We start from the raw sequence: 18,944 nt of genomic DNA on the forward strand, positions 1-18,944 counted from the left end.
ATGTTAGCAACTATCACTTTCAGTATAATCAGATACCATTAAGCAACTTAAATTAACTCAATTAATAAAGTTGAAAACATGCAGCTTTAAAGAATAGATAGTCTGAAGCTGTTATTGTGGGAAAACATTTTGAAAAGGTCTAGAAAGTATTAATTCGTTCAATGCTACAGTTTCATTGAGTTATATTTATAATCAATTGCAAATCTGCCCACAGAAATTTTTAATGCCATATGCACTGTAATATATACTTGTACATTATGCCAGAAGTTCAATCAAGGTTTGATAGGGTTGAAAAGATTTTAGTGAAGCTGTATCCCGGAGAAACATCAACATGACTTTACTGCTCACTTTATCAGGAAGTTCAAATAGTTTGTAGTTCTAATTATATTTGTGTATATGCATTTTTTCTCAGTCCCTTAATTTACATTTAAATTCCTTTTGTTACTACTTATTTACCTAATCTTAACATCTTGAAGACATTGGTTGTCTTGAAAATCTATTGATTCTTTTATTAATTGTTTATCTGAATTGGGAAATTTATCCTTCTGGTGCAGATACATTCATAAAATACAGCGATCTACAGTACAGGAGATTTTTGGCATACCCCATTCATGGTCACCCCGCCCGTACTCGAACAGTGTGGATGGGGCATTAGCCAATGTCTAATTAGATATGTAAATCAAATTTAAAACCGAAAATTATTAACCAAACAAAAAAAATATGGGTTACTGGTGACAGGTTGTCTGCTTAGCAGTTTGAATGCAGATAATTTGAAGATAGCTGTTATCTCATTTGATAGCATGATAGTGTATGGATGAGACTGCAATTTCAAATAAATATATAGACATGTAGGTACTAGTAGCCTGACACAAAAGTTGCAAAGATGTGGCGCGATGTTCTTTTAGATTTTATGTTTGGTAGTAGTCACTCAGCACTTCTCATTGGTTCAACAGTGATTGCCGTGGCAACAGTCTTTTTTATAAAAAGCAATGCCAGGAGAAAAAGAGTGAGAAGCAATCGATACAAAGTGGAGAAGCAATGTGTCAAATATAAGAAAACTATATCAACAGTAGCTGAAAGAATAACGGAGAAAAAAGTAGGCATATATTTCAATTCTTGATTTTTTTCATCAATTATTTGTTGATAAAGTGAGATACATAATTTAATTATGAAGATATAAATTAGAAGCAGAAATCTAACATATTTTTTTTACTTCTTATAAAGCAATATAATAAAAATAATTGATCAGATAATTAAAATGCAATGAATAAGTACGTTATATGGAGCTAGGTTTCACTCCAATTATTTGACTTAATTTTCATTTTAAGTCTTTTGATCTGACACATAATCTATATTTCAATTTTTTATTTTATTTTCATAGTTTTCCCCAGAGCAGGTATATTCAATTACTGAGTTATCATTATCAGAGCTTGTCGCCAGTTTGAAGAACGGTCGCCTAAAAGCAGTGGATGTGTTAAATGCATATCAATCAAAGGTGTGTGATGGAGTATGCTATTATCGTATTTGACATAATTCGGAATCGTTTTACGCTCCTATTGTCAGGGACCCTTATGTTGTGTCAGGTACCCCTTACATGTTTGTAATGTATTTTTGAATACTTCCTTATTGGTACAGACATGGTCTTATTTGCTGTATTTTATTGCCTTTGGATTTTTGAAGCCAGTTGAATTAGACACTTCCTAGTAGGATGTGGAGATGGTAAGGTGACCTCTAATTTATTAAAGCAATGTTGAGTTACTGTTAATTTGAATAAATAATGTCACTGCATGTAGTGCCAGTATAAAGCTATGTTAGTGACTGCGCTTTTGAGAAAAGAACTGTGTTTTTTGGGGAGAAAATTACTTTTTTTTTTGGGGGGGGGGGGGAGATCTGTGCTACAAGTCTTTGAGACACGACAATTGTGGTACATGCTGTGTGCCTAAATTTATTGTTATGTTATAATTAAAAACTTAACATGAGTTATTTTGTCTATATGTGTTTACTAGCGTATAGGTAGACACCAAACCTTGGACGTATTTAACTTCTATCTTCAACTTCTATTGTGATCGACTGGAGAAACCTGGTATTACGTAAAGTCGAAGCTGATCAGGATGATACCCAACCTTATGCAATCTCAGTTAGATCAGCCCATTGTATCATATACAACATTGGTCAAAAAGGTTGTCCCACCCCCACTTCCATGTACTTTTATTTACAAATGATCAACTCACAGCTGTAAATTGTTAGAAATAGTGCTTTTTATTACAGATACCGTGTCTAACACAATTAATGGTTTTAAAAAAATACAAAATAGTGGTGAAAATATACACATTTTATACCATTTAGTAAAATTTATAAGAGGTACCCCCTCAAATCTACTGTTTCACTGTGACTTCTACAGATGTAAAGAAATGTCTATTAAATTGAAAAGAGCGCCATCAAATTTTACCAAATTCACACACAATATTAGCATTAGGGTGTGCTCGTTAACGATCACGTGCCTAACAGCGTGTGCATCTACCGCATACTGCAATTATCTCCTGTAGACGGCGCGACAAGCCTTCAACACGGGTAACAATTCTGTTTTGTGGGATATTGTCCCATTCTTCTTAAACAAGTTGGGGGAGTTTGTCTATGTTTTTATGGGGTTGGTTCTCCTTTGCATTGCACACTCCAATTCATGTCACAGTTGATTAGTAAGTTTAATATCCGGGCTCAAAGATGGTGGTTCCATCCTTAGAGCATTGTGTTTCTTCAGCAAACACTTGCCAGGCGAGAGGTGTGAGCAAGTGTGCAGTCATGATAAAGCCTGGAGTTGACCCCAAAGTCAGTTCTTGAAGATGGAATGAGATATCAGCTGAGAATGCTATGTTTAGTGATCTCACAGGCACCTGAACCTGGCCATCCATCACTGGAAGGAAGTCGGGCTTGATGCAGAATCAAATTATTTCTTGTATCCCACTGATGGTCATAGAGGGTCCATAGACAATGCCTCTTGGAAGGGTGTGTGTAGGATAATATCGCCTGAGGTGTTAGATAAGTCCATATTTGGAGAACATTCCAAGCCCATGGTATTAGTACGTACATTGTTCCTTTTGGAACAAAACGTAACAGGGGCATTTTAATGTAACATTCTTAACAGAAATCTCACTCCATTTGCAAGAGGTGACTTCAGGGATGCTACTGGCTTCATTGTGACAACGTACTTGCTCACAGCTCTCGCCTGGCAAGCGATTTGTTGCAGAAACACAGGGCTCTGAGGATGGGACAACCGTCTTTGAGCCCTGATATTAATCCTACTGAGCACCTGTGGCATGAATTAGAATGTGCATTGCAGAGGAGAACCAATTCCCAAATAATCTTGATCAATTCCGCCACGCTCTTTAGGATGAATGGAACAATATCCCACATAACAGAATTATTTTTCGTGTTGAAGGCTTGTTGCGCCGTCTACAGGAGATAATTGCAGTACGCGGTAGACGCACACGCTGTTAGGCACGTGATTGTTAATTATGAAGATATAAATTAGAAGCAGAAATCTAACATATTTTTTTTACTTCTTATAAAGCAATATAATAAAAATAATTGATCAGATAATTAAAATGCAATGAATAAGTACGTTATATGGAGCTAGGTTTCACTCCAATTATTTGACTTAATTTTCATTTTAAGTCTTTTGATCTGACACATAATCTATATTTCAATTTTTTATTTTATTTTCATAGTTTTCCCCAGAGCAGGTAGATTCAATTACTGAGTTATCATTATCAGAGCTTGTCGCCAGTTTGAAGAACGGTCGCCTAAAAGCAGTGGATGTGTTAAATGCATATCAATCAAAGGTGTGTGATGGAGTATGCTATTATCGTATTTGACATAATTCGGAATCGTTTTACGCTCCTATTGTCAGGGACCCTTATGTTGTGTCAGGTACCCCTTACATGTTTGTAATGTATTTTTGAATACTTCCTTATTGGTACAGACATGGTCTTATTTGCTGTATTTTATTGCCTTTGGATTTTTGAAGCCAGTTGAATTAGACACTTCCTAGTAGGATGTGGAGATGGTAAGGTGACCTCTAATTTATTAAAGCAATGTTGAGTTACTGTTAATTTGAATAAATAATGTCACTGCATGTAGTGCCAGTATAAAGCTATGTTAGTGACTGCGCTTTTGAGAAAAGAACTGTGTTTTTTGGGGAGAAAATTACTTTTTTTTTTTGGGGGGGGGGGAGATCTGTGCTACAAGTCTTTGAGACACGACAATTGTGGTACATGCTGTGTGCCTAAATTTATTGTTATGTTATAATTAAAAACTTAACATGAGTTATTTTGTCTATATGTGTTTACTAGCGTATAGGTAGACACCAAACCTTGGACGTATTTAACTTCTATCTTCAACTTCTATTGTGATCGACTGGAGAAACCTGGTATTACGTAAAGTCGAAGCTGATCAGGATGATACCCAACCTTATGCAATCTCAGTTAGATCAGCCCATTGTATCATATACAACATTGGTCAAAAAGGTTGTCCCACCCCCACTTCCATGTACTTTTATTTACAAATGATCAACTCACAGCTGTAAATTGTTAGAAATAGTGCTTTTTATTACAGATACCGTGTCTAACACAATTAATGGTTTTAAAAAAATACAAAATAGTGGTGAAAATATACACATTTTATACCATTTAGTAAAATTTATAAGAGGTACCCCCTCAAATCTACTGTTTCACTGTGACTTCTACAGATGTAAAGAAATGTCTATTAAATTGAAAAGACGCCATCAAATTTCACCAAATTCACACACAATATTAGCATTAGGGTGTGCTCGTTAACGATCACGTGCCTAACAGCGTGTGCATCTACCGCATACTGCAATTATCTCCTGTAGACGGCGCGACAAGCCTTCAACACGGGTAACAATTCTGTTTTGTGGGATATTGTCCCATTCTTCTTAAACAAGTTGGGGGAGTTTGTCTACGTTTTTATGGGGTTGGTTCTCCTTTGCATTGCACACTCCAATTCATGTCACAGTTGATTAGTAAGTTTAATATCCGGGCTCAAAGATGGTGGTTCCATCCTTAGAGCATTGTGTTTCTTCAGCAAACACTTGCCAGGCAAGAGGTGTGAGCAAGTGTGCAGTCATGATAAAGCCTGGGGTTGACCCCAAAGTCAGTTCTTGAAGATGGAATGAGATATCAGCTGAGAATGCTATGTTTAGTGATCTCACAGGCACCTGAACCTGGCCATCCATCACTGGAAGGAAGTCGGGCTTGATGCAGAATCAAATTATTTCTTGTATCCCATTGATGGTCATAGAGGGTCCATAGACAATGCCTCTTGGAAGGGTGTGTGTAGGATAATATCGCCTGAGGTGTTAGATAAGTCCATATTTGGAGAACATTCCAAGCCCATGGTATTAGTACGTACATTGTTCCTTTTGGAACAAAACGTAACAGGGGCATTTTAATGTAACATTCTTAACAGAAATCTCACTCCATTTGCAAGAGGTGACTTCAGGGATGCTACTGGCTTCATTGTGACAACGTACTTGCTCACAGCTCTCGCCTGGCAAGCGATTTGTTGCAGAAACACAGGGCTCTGAGGATGGGACAACCGTCTTTGAGCCCTGATATTAATCCTACTGAGCACCTGTGGCATGAATTAGAATGTGCATTGCAGAGGAGAACCAATTCCCAAATAATCTTGATCAATTCCGCCACGCTCTTTAGGATGAATGGAACAATAACCCACATAACAGAATTATTTTTCGTGTTGAAGGCTTGTCGCGCCGTCTACAGGAGATAATTGCAGTACGCGGTAGACGCACACGCTGTTAGGCACGTGATTGTTAACGAGCACACCCTAATGCTAATTGTGTGTGAATTTGGTGACATTTGATGGCCTCTTTTCAATTTAATAGACATTTCTTTACATCTGTAAAAGTCACAGTGAAACAGTGGATTTGAGGGTGTATCTCTTATAAATTTATTTTACTTAATGGTATAAAATGTGTATATTTTCACCACTATTTTGTATTTTTTTAACCATTAATCATGTTAGACATGGTATCTGTGATAAAAAACACTATTTCTAACAATTTACAGCTGTGAGGTGATCATTTGTAAATAAAAGTACATGGAAATGGGGGTGGGACAACCTTTTTGACCAATGTTGTATAATATTTACTATGACATTAACAGAATTAAACTACTGACAATTTGCATTATTACCCCTTCTATTATAGGCAATAGAACAAAATGAGCAGTATAATTTCATCACAACATTTTTGAAAGAAGCTGAGGTATGCTAGTACATATTTATATCATTCAATTGGCATTTAAGGAGGATGTTACAAATGTGACAGAACAAGGAACTTCATGTAATTCCTTTGATAACAATTGGATTCAAAAGAGAAACCATGATTTGGTTTGTTAATTTAGTTTATTGCAATTTCCAATGCATCAATTTTAGATCTTCATCAGACCTAGATCTTACCAGTTTGTTAAAAAAAAATTTAAGTCTTTCAGATTAAAATCAATGCCATGTTTTTGACAATGTTTTTTTTTCCATTTTATACAGGATGCAGCATTAGCCCTAGATGAAACTGACAAACCAAAAGGGATGTTACATGGAGTGCCTGTTTCTTTAAAAGATTTCTTTACTGTGAAGGTATATGTCTTACTTCACAGGGGTGGATCCAGGATTATTTGAAGGGGGGGGGGGTCTGTGGATGCGAAGCCAACCCTCCCTCACCCTTGACGTAGGGTGCGAGCCCAAAACGTTGGTATTTAAGAGGGTGAACGGTGCAGTATTTTTAAGATTGAGAACTTTGATTTAGCTAGTCAAAACTCTAATTTCAAGAGGGAACCATTGGTGTGATTTTTTTCAGAAATAGGGGGGTTTCAGGACCCCCCTGACACCCCCTTAATCTGCCACTTTGAATTATATTTAATATTATTTTGATATTAATATTAATTTAATTATACTATTAATTATAGAGATTTGAAAAGTGGTTTTACATATTTTGATTCAGTAAAAATTTAATTTTCATGATAGTTTCACAGTGGCAGATTTAGGGGGGGGGGAAGGGGATCCTGAAACCCCCTTCGATTTCTGACTAGTTGAATTTTGACTAGCTGAATCTTAGTTCTAAACCGTACCAAATGGCACTGTTTGCCCTCTAAAATAGAATATTTCGGGTACCTTCACCAAGGGGGGGGGGGGGGGGGGGGGGGGGGGGGGGTCTGCTTTGCATCCGCAGTCCCCCCCCTTCAAATAAACTTGGATCTGCCCCTGGATTCACTTCAAAAATGCTTTTCATGGCATTTGATTTGAAGAGGTTAATAAATATGATATCACTTAAAAGTTACTAAGAAGTAGATAGTTTAACTACAAACTGTTCTACCTTCTTGTATAAAATGTGCATTTTACCATATAACATTCTATAAATTTTATGTAGGGCTATGACACCACCCTTGGCATGGCCAGATATGTTGACAGCCCATGGGCAGAAGATTGTGTGGTTGTCAAGGTACCATTTCTATACAGTGATGACTGTCAAAGATACTTATCTATGGGACTATTCCCACAGATATTTGGATCGATCTATCTCCCTGGGGAGTCTCACTAAATTGCTATCAAACTAACCAGCTTAAACGTCTGTCACGCCTAGTAAAACTGTTAGTAGTAATTATCTTTACCCCTAGCTGATTCGGTAGGCGTGACAGACATTTAAGCCTCTTGAGCTGACAACAATTTAGCGTGAACCCCCAGGGAGTTAGGTCGATCCAGCTGGATTGATCTAAGCATGGGAACCCAGTCTATGTTCATACATGTTGCGGCTCAGTTGGGTTGCACAATGTAGTATTAAGTCTGATAATTCCTGGCTTTTTTTGCAATTCATGCTTGGCTTTAACGTTGTTAATTATGGAGCCTGTCAATCCTCAATCATTCTTACCTCATTGGGGAGCATATAATCTAAGCAGTGCCACTTGGAATTATCATTTACAAAAAACCAGCACTACCATATGACCAGGTCTTTACTCCCTGCTTTATCCTCCTGGGTGCATAGTGAGGAGACAACAGGCACCATATGTATTAGAATCTTTTGCATGACCCGGCCATTGGAGTCATACTCATGACCTAGCTCCTGCACTATAGGCAAGCATATATTTTTAAGGGACCTGCTTTATTATGTAAAATCAGATAAGTTTTGACACTGGGTGTCGGACGTAACATTAAGGGACCATTCCCACAGATATTTGGATCGGTCTTGTTTGTGTTAATTTTAAGATAGCTTTTAAATATTTATGTACAGTGTGTTATGGTTTCTATAATCTCTTTTTGTAAAAACAGCAGTGAAACTTGCATAACCTTTTATTTGGAATTATTTTTGAATCTGGAATAGCAGTTAGAAAATAAGAAATGTTTCATTGAATGCTTGGTAAGCCCCCCCCCCCCCTTCCCCCTCCCCTCCCAAGCAATTAAAAAAAAAAAACTGGTACAGCAACCAACCTACCGGGCCTGCTTGTGTTCAGTAGCAACTGAGTGAAAAAGTTAATGTTGAGACCTGGGATGTATTATTTACTGAGAACAGCGCGAACCAAAATAACCAAATCTCACTGATTTTATTTTTCTTTAAATGAAAAGCGTAATTGACTATGACTTAAAATGCAGATAAAAATATTACGTGAAATTCTAAAGGTTTTATTGCTTTGTTAAATTTTTATCTAATTATTTAATTAAATCTAATTTTGCTAATTCCAGGTCCTCAAGTACCAGGGTGCAATTCCCTTTATGAAGACAAATATCCCCCAAACCAACTTACAGTAAGTGAAAACACATTTTGATGAAATTAGTACACTTTCCAAGTTTTAATTCAGTTCTCCAAGGTGTCATTACTTAATCTATTTGTATCTATTTACATACGTTACAATCACTGCTATTCTATGGTACTGGCTATTTGGCTCATGTTATGTGTAGAAGTTTATCCTTATGGTTGTTTATTAGCTTTGACTGCTCAAATCCAATATTTGGACGAACTCCAAACCCTTGGTCAAAACAGCGGACTCCAGGCGGATCATCAGGAGGTGAAGCAGCAGCCATTGCAGCTGGGAGCTCTATTGTTGGGATGGGAAGTGATATTGGTAATGAATCTTTACTAGGCTAGCTGGAATATCTGTAATACAAATCTGTTCAAAAACTTAGTACAGCTGCCTTATTAATAGTAAATACCAATATGATCACCATTCAAACAGAGTATAGTTTCATTTTTTAAAGAAACTCTATGTAGATGAAAAAAGATTTTCTGAATATTTAGCCATTTTTGATTAAGGAAAAATGACTGCATTTGACTACTGGTGTACCGCTCGGGTGACAGTGTACATATTATCTCACACTTAAATATACAATTGCTACAAAAATTTCATATAATTTTCAGGTGGAAGCATCAGAATTCCAGCTCACTTCTGTGGAATATGTGGGATAAAGCCAACTGTGGGTAGAATAAGGTATTTTTGTAATAGAATATCTGTCAAAGAGTGTTATATCTGAGCAGAAATTTCATTTTTACAATGCTGTTAAAATGGTGTTTAATACGGATTTTGTTAGCTACAAACAATTTTGTGTCAACCTTTATTCAACAATATATTTAACTTGCCACAGTGTTTATGTGATATACATTTTTGCACATGCTTTCATATTTTCAGTAAAAAGGGACTTCATATGTTCAAAGGAGAAAATTTGTGTATGTAAAAACATTTTGCTTACATAACATAAAATTCAACATACAGTAATGACATTGAAAAAAAAGCAGATCCATTGGGGTGGTGGTGGTGGTGGTGGGGGGGGGGGGGGGGGGCAGTAGGTGCATGTACTATCACAACCATACCCAGGTGCATCTAACACAACCAAGCTCAATTATCACACTATGTGGAGCTGCATCTCCAACAATGGAGATTGATACATTTAACATAAAATCAGAATTGTTGAAACAAAATAAGATTTTAAAGATAAAAAGTGTTTTAAATGAATTAAATTTCACTAATATGTCAAGTTAACTAATGGAAATTTAGTTACAGCAATAATTCATACCTGTTTTTTGGTGTTAGAAATTGTCTACATCTTTCATATTTTGAAAAACAATTTAAATGTTCAAAATGGCTTTTGGTTAGCAGAGTGAAGTTAAACTTTTCACACTGGTTTCTTCCATGATTTATTGAATAAAGTGTGTTTAAACTTTTCACAGTGGCTGCATCCATGGGACCGATGGGCAGAGATGTGGATAGCATGGCAACCATGATGAAAGCCTTGCTAGTACCCTATATGTTTGAACTGGATCCAATGACCCCACCATTAACTTTTAATACAGAGGTAATGACAGCTTATTGTATAAGTAAAGAGAGGTTTGATATGGAGTAATATTGAGTTTCGAGGGCTGCCAATGTGACAGCAAGATATTGGAAATGTTTTGGTTATATTTAGGACCAACTTCTGATAGGGTCTATATTTCAAGGTCCATATATATATATTTATAGAGTAAATAAGTAGCCTGTTTTGGGAAATTTGGAGTTTCAAAGACTGAATAAATCTTAATCTGGCCAAGAAAAATCTCTTATTTTTACTTTCGAGATTAGGAATACGAAAGTAACCGTCCACTGAAGATAGGCTTCTACTTGGAGGATGACTGGTCAGTGCCAATCCCAGCATGCAACAGAGCTGTTGAATTGGCAGTTGCCACATTAAAGAGTCAGGGACATGAGGTTACAGAAAAAATAGTTCAAATTTTTTTTACATAAAAGCATTAGAGTTTGAAGGTTGGAGATGGCATTATCATTTTTAACTGTAAACTAAAACTTCTTTGTAGAATTAGGCATTTATTCTTAAGTTTGCCATAGAAATAATTTAATTATGTACATGTACTCAACATTCAGCAATTGTTTATTTCCATGTGGCAGGTGGTTCCATACAGTCCAACCAGAGCACAGGAGATGTACTTGGACTACTATATGAGATTTTGCATGGCTGATGGGGGTCAGGAACTTCTAAAATCTCTGTAGGAGCCCTTTCAGTTGAATAACAAACATATAGATAAATTTGTATCTAACCTCTACCACGTAGAGGGTACATGTAATAGATGCATGTCACTCCTCATACAGTATCCAGAAATTGAAGGAATTGGGGGGGGGGGGGGATTGATTTGCCATTTAAAAAACCCTCTCATTTAGACACCCACTTCTCACTGGATCTGCCTGTATTGTTTAGTGTGTTACAAACAGTAAAAGACATATAATATGTCATATCAGAATATTTTGTCAGTTTGGTAATTAGATAAAATTCAGTCTTAATAATGTTTCTTAATTGGTCACATTGTAAACATATCTGATTATTTCTGTTCAGAGAAGATGAACCCATATTTGACCCTACCATTAAAGGCCAAGTTTCAGTGCTAAAACTACCAAAGATCTTACGTACTACACTGGCAATACTACTGAAACCCATGGCAAGTGTTTATTACATTTCACTCACTTCATTTATACTAGTAAATTATTTGAAGTTAGTGTTTATCAGTTTTGTGAATAGACAATAATGCCACTGTTACTTTGTGAACTTAACTGTTTAAAACAAGTGCTTTAATTTTTACTATTGTGTAAAATGCTTGTGAACAATCTTGCTATAAAGAGCTTTGCTGCCAACACTCCCCTTATTGGTCATTGTTTTACATTTAGTGGTTACATATATCACATCTCATTTTTCAGATGCCACTTCTGAGCAGAATGATTTTATGTCTAAATGGATTCAGGTATGGAATGTAAGGAGAGTGATATAGTGTCTGCTTACACATTTTTCTCTTCCATAATAAAAGGTAATATATTTGTTATTGAGGAAAACAGATACATTTGATGACATCAGTTATTCATTCCTTCATGATAGATAATGATATATTTATAAAAAAATGTTTATTTTTGCATAGGCATATTAAAAGGGAGGAGTATGTGCTCTTCCCTTCTTTTTTTTTAATCAAAATGTTATCCTGGCTCATGGAACAAACGCCATTGTGGTGTATATAGAACATACCCATATACAGGTATATGTGTGTGTGTGTGTTTACTGGTATATTAATTACTTTGATCAATGAACACATACTTTTTGAAAATGATATGTTTGTCATTGCAGGTCGATCAAAGACATGAATGAGAAAAAATGTGACATCCAGGTAAAACAGGCAGTGAATTTTTCTGAAATTTAATCTGGTCCATGAATGAATGAAATGCTCGCACATACACACACACACACACACACACACACACACACACACACATGCATGCGCAGAGAGAGAGGGAGAAAGAGAGACAGAGTTTTTGTTTTTGACAAAGTATAAATGAAATTGTTAAATATGGTTGGACATGTTTTCAACATTTTCTGCCTGCCAAAATCCCTCAGAGTGATTTGCATCAAATCTCACATAATGTGATAGTTTTGGGAATAGAACCTCATATTTAGAATTCTCCAGAGACCTAAATAGTTGTTTGCTTCTTCATCAGATACACATATAGAAGTTCCTAACAATTTTTGCCTTTTAAGGCCAATCATTGACATAACCTTAAATTATTTTAACTTGGCTGTAGGAGTGGCAGTTGAAGATTCTGCAGGATTGGGAGAGGCTTGGTCTAGATGCTGTTGTATGCCCAGTTGCTCCTTGTGTGGCTGTACTGAATGGCTACCCAGCAAAGTGCCTCGGTATGGATGTAAAATCTTGGATGAATAAAACTTATTTGTCCTAGCTGCAAACAATATATACTACTACTTGTGATTACGAGCATTACATCATATATAGCCACCATACTTTTTTTAATGTCTTGTTAAGTAAATGTAATGATGTTAATCCTTTCATTCAGGTGCTCTAAGCTACACAGCATATTACAATTTAGCAGACTTTCCAGCTGGTGTGGTGCCAGTGACCACAGTGACAGCAGAGGATGACCAAAATCTCAAGTCTTACTACAGTCATGATGTTCTTTGGATGAAAAACATGAAAATGGTAAATACCATTAGTTGATAGTTAACGTAAAATATATCTAACGTAAAATGTATCTTTCCATTCAAATTGGCTGATATTTCTTGTGACCTTACACATTTGTCTGAAATCTCACACACACACACACACACACACACACACACACACACACGTAATTGTTAACATTTCTTACATCATCATTCACATAATGTTTGTAGTGTTAGTAAATGCCTAATCTGTTTACAAGGCCTGATATCTGTCACTTTTCCCATGTCATCCAAACTGATGTTTTGGTCTTTGTAGGGTTGTGTTGATGCCATTGGCCTTCCTGTTGGAGTGCAGTGTGTTACAAAGCCTTGGCATGAAGAGTTGTGCTTGAGAGTTATGAGGGATGTAGAAAATGGACTGAAAAAAGATTAATCAGTCAGGTGTTTTCGGTAATATTATAGAAAACATCTGCTGCAGCAATCCAAGTGGGAAAAGACCCAGATTATTCATTACGAGTGACCAAACAATGATCATAATCTTTGCTGACAAACATTGAAATTTGAGAGAGAGAGACTGAGAACGTGAAATTCATCTGTTGCGATAATTTGAGGCACTTGCAGTTTTACTCTCAAGGGGTGCTTCTAGAATGTAATTGCTTACAGTGGTTTTAAGGATGTTTCTCTAAAAATTAATTTCAATGTGAAAATTAATTTCCTATGTGAAAGAAAGGTGTCAAAATTGATTATATATATATATATATATATATATATATATATATGTTTATAAGAAATTACCCTTACCAAAAACATGAGTTTTGTAATTTGTTTTGTGGATTCAAACAAGAATCATAATACATGCTTTCTGATGATCAAAAGACTAGTACTTATTATGTAGCTTCTGAAATTTTAAGAGGTTGTTGATAACGTGTTTACACTGCCCGCTTGGCTGAGCTTGTGGTGAGAGTGTCTTCCTATGGAACGAGATGTGGTTTCATCCTCATCCATATCAGTCCTTCACAAATGCTTCTTGCTAGCTCCTCGCCTGGCACTCATCACTGAGAGATTTAAGCATGGGGAAAGTACCTGGGCTGGCAGTGAAAGAGACCATTCCCAGAGACTATCGTACTAACTTTGGATCCGAGGGGATTCTCGCGTAATTGCAATTAGCTTGGGTGGCTAGCTTAGATGTCTGTCACACCTGCTGAGGCTGATAGGGGGTAATTAATTATCGTTAAGCAGCTTTAGTGGGCATCACAGATGTTAAGCCGCTTGGGGTGAAAGCAATTTAGTGAGGAACCCATGTTAGATCGATCTAGGGATGGGAACCCAGTCAAAGATGTTGTGCATATGCTCAATTTCAGTGCCTCATGTGGCAACTCTGGCTGTATCTTCCACAGGATGGTGAGAGCAGCATGGTAACAGCCAGTCTGAATCAGGGTAAAAAAATGTGACAAGCATATTGTTATAAATGTAAACCACACTGAGATGAAGTTCGTAAGTCCAGAGGTGCACTGCTTTAAAACTTTTGTTTTGAAAGATATGTTTGAAATACAGTAGGCTTTACTTTTTCAAGTACTTTCATGATATCATAATTTTTGTTCTGTCAAAACAAATCGTGCCTAAATAATTTCATATTGTATTTTATTGAAACTTGGACAGACTGGAAAGTGAGACATTCAGTTATTATATATACATCAACAGAGCTATATACAATACTATACAGAAAATGTACAAGTATAAATAATGAAAACAGAAATTTAACAAGAAGACAATGAAAAACAATTTTCAAAGATGAAATATAGTAATATATATATATCTTTCTATATTTGAGACACATGCCCCTTTGAAAACATAAGATGAGGGTATGGAGAATTCCTTTAGATACACATCAAAATATTAACAAAGTTAAGGACACACTGAAGCTTATATCTATATGGAAGTATTTGGCCTATGGGCTGCTGATAAATTCTCACATATTGTAAATACTTAACTAACATGAATCTGCTCTTTAACATTAATAATCTTCATTTGATTCTTTTCTTCATAAATTATCTCCAAACTAACACAGTTTAAAATGCAGCATAAAAGTGCTATATTAAACAAAACAAAACAAAAAACAACTATAATAAAAAAATGCTTAGCTTAAAATAGAGAAATAATGAACTACATCATGACCTATTGAAGAGTGCTTAATAAGTGGTATTTGCTGGGGTACATATGACAGAAAGACTACAGGTTTTATATTAGAACATACATATGCTCATTTTCATACTTGAACATTTGATATGTAAAATGTTTTTTTTGTTTTTTTTTTTTTTTGTTTTTGGAAAAGTTACAATTCCAATTAAACTATCCTATAGTGAGGTTTTGAGATTCATTTACTCAAACCATCTTACAAGACCTTAATAACCACAATCTGCCTTGAAAACAATTACTTTTAACAAAAAAAGGGGCATAACTGTTGATTGTCTAAAGCAAGGTGATGGTCAAGGTAACTACCTGTTACAATGGTCACCCTGAGCTTAATAACCATGGATTAATACAGCATAAGCAGTGATTTCAAGAGACTAGTGAGTACCAAACTAACAATGCTTCTAGGTAACACACATGGTACCTAGACAGCCAATATTACCAGTGATGATGTATATTAACTTAACTACATTTTTTGCCAACAAACTGAAGGAGTCAATATGTAACAAGGAATGAAAAAAATTAACTGAAAGAACACCCAGTGTTTCTTCAGAAAAACAGATTGAACTAAACACCCTTACTGGGTGAAAACATCCCATTAAAAACCTCCATTAAAGGAGATATTCGCACAACTATTTATATTTACATTAAATAACCCACATTTTATAATTATTTGGAGAACAAAACCCTTACTTTCTTTACCATATAAATAAGAGAGAGCCTAGTCTAATATCTGTCTTTTACAGGAAAAACATTATGTACTTTAGCACACACTGACTGATAAACAGGACTAGCCTATAAATTTGACAATTCAAATGAATAACGATACCTTCAAAATGTTTATCAATAATTGTAAGAAGCTGAAACTAACAAATCCCAAGAAATGTTACAAGGCCCTTATTGGAATTTTTTGGGGAAAAAGAATGTTTTCCATTTTCGTGTTTGATATTATAATATATTAGGTAAAAATTAGTGATATGCTCTTACAAAAGACCAGAGGGCTAAGATTATGTCAACAACAGAATCATGTAATTGCAGCTTAATGCAATCACCTGTCAAAGTACTATCAAGCTGTCCATTAATAATTTTTATTTACATTTATGAAATAATTATGAAATAATTATCCCGGAAAACCTAATTCACTGAGACCAATGAAAGGCTTGGAGTTGTGCTGCCATACCTAAAATCCACACAAGGTATTAGGAAACAAGCAAATATTATGCTGACCTTTCTTACCTACTGTCAATATATATCTGAAGACTTCATCACAATAATATGCCTCTTTAGTAATATCTGTTAATAGTAAAGGACACAGGAGGTAAGGATACAGAGAAAAAAGAGAAGATGTAATGTACATGAAACAGCCATTTAAATGCTTGAGATTTACCTGTAAATCAGTTCAACTGCTGTGCCACCTGATATTTATAGTATATACTTCTAAGAGGTTTTGGCACAAAACTATGCAGGGCTTTCTGTTATATATTTTTTGTCTCGAGTCCTTATCTCTGTATATACCATTATATATCAATCATGAGTATACACTTGACACCCAAAGTAGTGATTACTGAATTTTAGTAATTTACAACATCCCCGCATTTCTACCATTGACATTTTCTTCCATATTTTTGCATTCCATCAAGCACACATTGCACAGGAGTACCTTGGATACATTCCAAAAATACTTCCGGACAACATGTCTACCTCACTGACTCCTTTTCTTATAGACTTCTATGATGACAAACCTACACATGAAGCCACTCCCTTAGCTCTAGTCCTCCAATCATACTGAACCTATGAGTGATGCCCCTCCCCCTTGTGTTCCTCATCTTCCAATGTCAGTTTGAACTGTATACTGGCAGAGTCTGAGTCTTTACATCCTGGGCTCACTTCCTCTTGTACGTTGTCCAGGTGTTCAGAGTTTATGTTTGAACTTTCATTGGTACGTGATTGCTTGTTGACAAAGCTCCCTGAAGGACTGAGGGGGATCATGCTTTGGTACCAATCTCTGTTATCTTCCAGTGTGTCTAAAATGTCCTGAGCATCAGGGTGCACAAGGTCTGCCCATGTCTCCCACAGAGGGTGAACTATATAGTCTATGAAGCCAACCTGATTGAAAGGTGAGAAATACAGTCAAGGTGAAAACAAGGGGAAAAAATCTTTCTTTCGCTTATTTTTAATTGTGAAAAAAATGTGTAAACTATACAGCATTTTTAGAAGTATAAGTATTTCTAACTCATGTTATAATTTTGACTTTTTTGGTTAAATTTCTTTTGACTGCTTTATACCAGTTGGCAAATTTGGTAGCAACAAACCTGTGATTTCTCCACAGTGGCATTGTGCTTATCACACATTGGACTGATATCTAAGTCCTTCTCTCGCTCTATGTCTCCTTGACGGAAAAACTCATCCATGATTCTTGTTGTCCACTGCTTGTACAGGTCCAAGGGTTTGGTTGGGTTGCTTAGATCCGAACAGTGGACCATGTTTTGTAGAACCTACAAAAGACAACAGAATAGTGTAATTCATGTGAACAACCCTAACTTTTTTTTGATAAGTGTCTAACCTGTGTTTCTCATGGGTTTCATTTGAAACAAAAATTGATAACGTTTGCATTTTGGAGAATAAAATCCTTCCCTAGTATATATAAATGGCTAATAATTTCAAGAGCGAAAGTTTTGTTATAGCCAGCACCCATATTACCTGTATTCTGTCAGTGTAGTTGTCTAGAAGAAGAACACCTGAACCAGCCACCTTCTTGGTTTCAACCATTGTTTTCAAGTCTGCCAGCAGACTCATGTGCTTGGACATATCAGTAGCCAGCACCTGGATGGGGTAAACAAGTGAAAAACAAACATTAATTAAAATGTACAGTACATGCCCAATTCCATGAAGAATGAATTACATTTAATTTCTTGGCCGATTCATGCATATAATTTTACAGGTGAATTATACCCAATCTGGCCATGGAGATTCTGGGATAACATCACACTGTATGCAATACATTCAGACCAGCAAAAATGAATATTTAAACATGAAGAAACAACTTTGTTACACAAAAAGAGAAATAAAAATTTACCATGTCGATGACCATCCTCCTCAATGTCTGTCTTTGTTTTTTGTTTAAGTTAGCAAATATGTCACAGTTTTCTTCTGTTAGTAATTTGAAGGCCACAGCCAAATGGTGATTCTCTAAGACTGACTCATCATTGTACATCAAGGCTAATTCTGAACCTGGAATAATAATAATGATTTAATCAAAAACTACTTCAAGCTCTAATACAGCATGCACTAACCACCTTTCACTTAAACCAGTTGCATTTGCAAATATGCAGAATGAAAACCAGGCAATATGATAAAAATGGAGTTTAAAATTTCACCTGAATTAACTCAATGACCTTTAATGAGATGCAATTAGTTTAAATAAGAGCGTGAAGAGACGTACTGGTATTGATAAGGAACTGATTTGTGACTCCTGGGTGATCAACATCATGTATTGCACATGCAAATATTGCTGCTAAAATCTCCAAGTCCGTAAACACATTCTGAAAAAGGAAAGAAAAAATATGTTAATTGCACATTTTATACAAAGATTCTTCTTCTCTCATTTGGTTCATTTTTTAAAAACATAGTATTATATTGTTAAACTAATATTTTTAAACTTAGTTTACACTTCTAGTAAATTGTTGTTGAAATCACTTCATTATGTCATTGCTTGAAGTTCAATGAAATAATGAACTAATTTCAGCAAAATA

General features: G+C 35.7%; 2 protein-coding genes across 17 annotated transcripts in view; one reads left to right on the forward strand and one right to left on the reverse strand.

Moving 5' to 3' along the window:
- The first annotated feature begins 153 nt into the window (after positions 1–153).
- Positions 154–13,747, forward strand: LOC106181320 (fatty-acid amide hydrolase 1-like). Of its 6 annotated transcripts, XM_086999243.1 has the most exons (18): positions 155–1,096; positions 3,726–3,839; positions 6,245–6,301; positions 6,580–6,669; positions 7,460–7,531; positions 8,767–8,828; positions 9,010–9,146; positions 9,440–9,509; positions 9,708–9,745; positions 10,247–10,371; positions 10,635–10,760; positions 10,956–11,053; positions 11,398–11,500; positions 11,757–11,800; positions 12,175–12,214; positions 12,627–12,738; positions 12,897–13,039; positions 13,319–13,747. In XM_086999243.1, the coding sequence occupies exons 1-18, from the start codon at positions 884–886 to the stop codon at positions 13,433–13,435; spliced, it is 1,761 nt and encodes a 586-aa protein (XP_086855369.1). In that variant the 5' UTR covers positions 155–883; the 3' UTR covers positions 13,436–13,747. The 6 variants fall into 6 exon arrangements, with proteins under 6 accessions (XP_086855371.1, XP_086855369.1, XP_086855370.1 ...); XM_086999245.1 differs by lacking the exon at positions 10,635–10,760 and having other exon boundaries at positions 154–1,096; XM_086999244.1 differs by lacking the exon at positions 7,460–7,531.
- An 879-nt stretch (positions 13,748–14,626) lies between these two features.
- Positions 14,627–18,944, reverse strand: part of LOC106181325 (3',5'-cyclic-AMP phosphodiesterase 4C) — a 116,193-nt gene continuing 111,875 nt past the window's right edge. For all 11 annotated transcript variants that reach the window (XM_013565667.2, XM_013565669.2, XM_013565675.2 and 8 more), the window contains 5 exons: positions 18,635–18,734; positions 18,269–18,423; positions 17,893–18,015; positions 17,505–17,687; positions 14,627–17,298 (listed from right to left, as the gene is read on the reverse strand). In XM_013565667.2, coding sequence (XP_013421121.2) covers positions 16,984–17,298; positions 17,505–17,687; positions 17,893–18,015; positions 18,269–18,423; positions 18,635–18,734 — 876 coding nt within the window. In that variant the 3' untranslated portion in view covers positions 14,627–16,983. The remainder of the gene's footprint in view (positions 17,299–17,504; positions 17,688–17,892; positions 18,016–18,268; positions 18,424–18,634; positions 18,735–18,944) is intronic.

The sequence above is a fragment of the Lingula anatina genome, chromosome 1 (genome assembly GCF_051362555.1).
Source record: "Lingula anatina isolate TDL-2025a chromosome 1, LinAna3.0, whole genome shotgun sequence".
Classification (NCBI taxonomy): Eukaryota; Metazoa; Brachiopoda; class Lingulata; order Lingulida; family Lingulidae; genus Lingula; species Lingula anatina.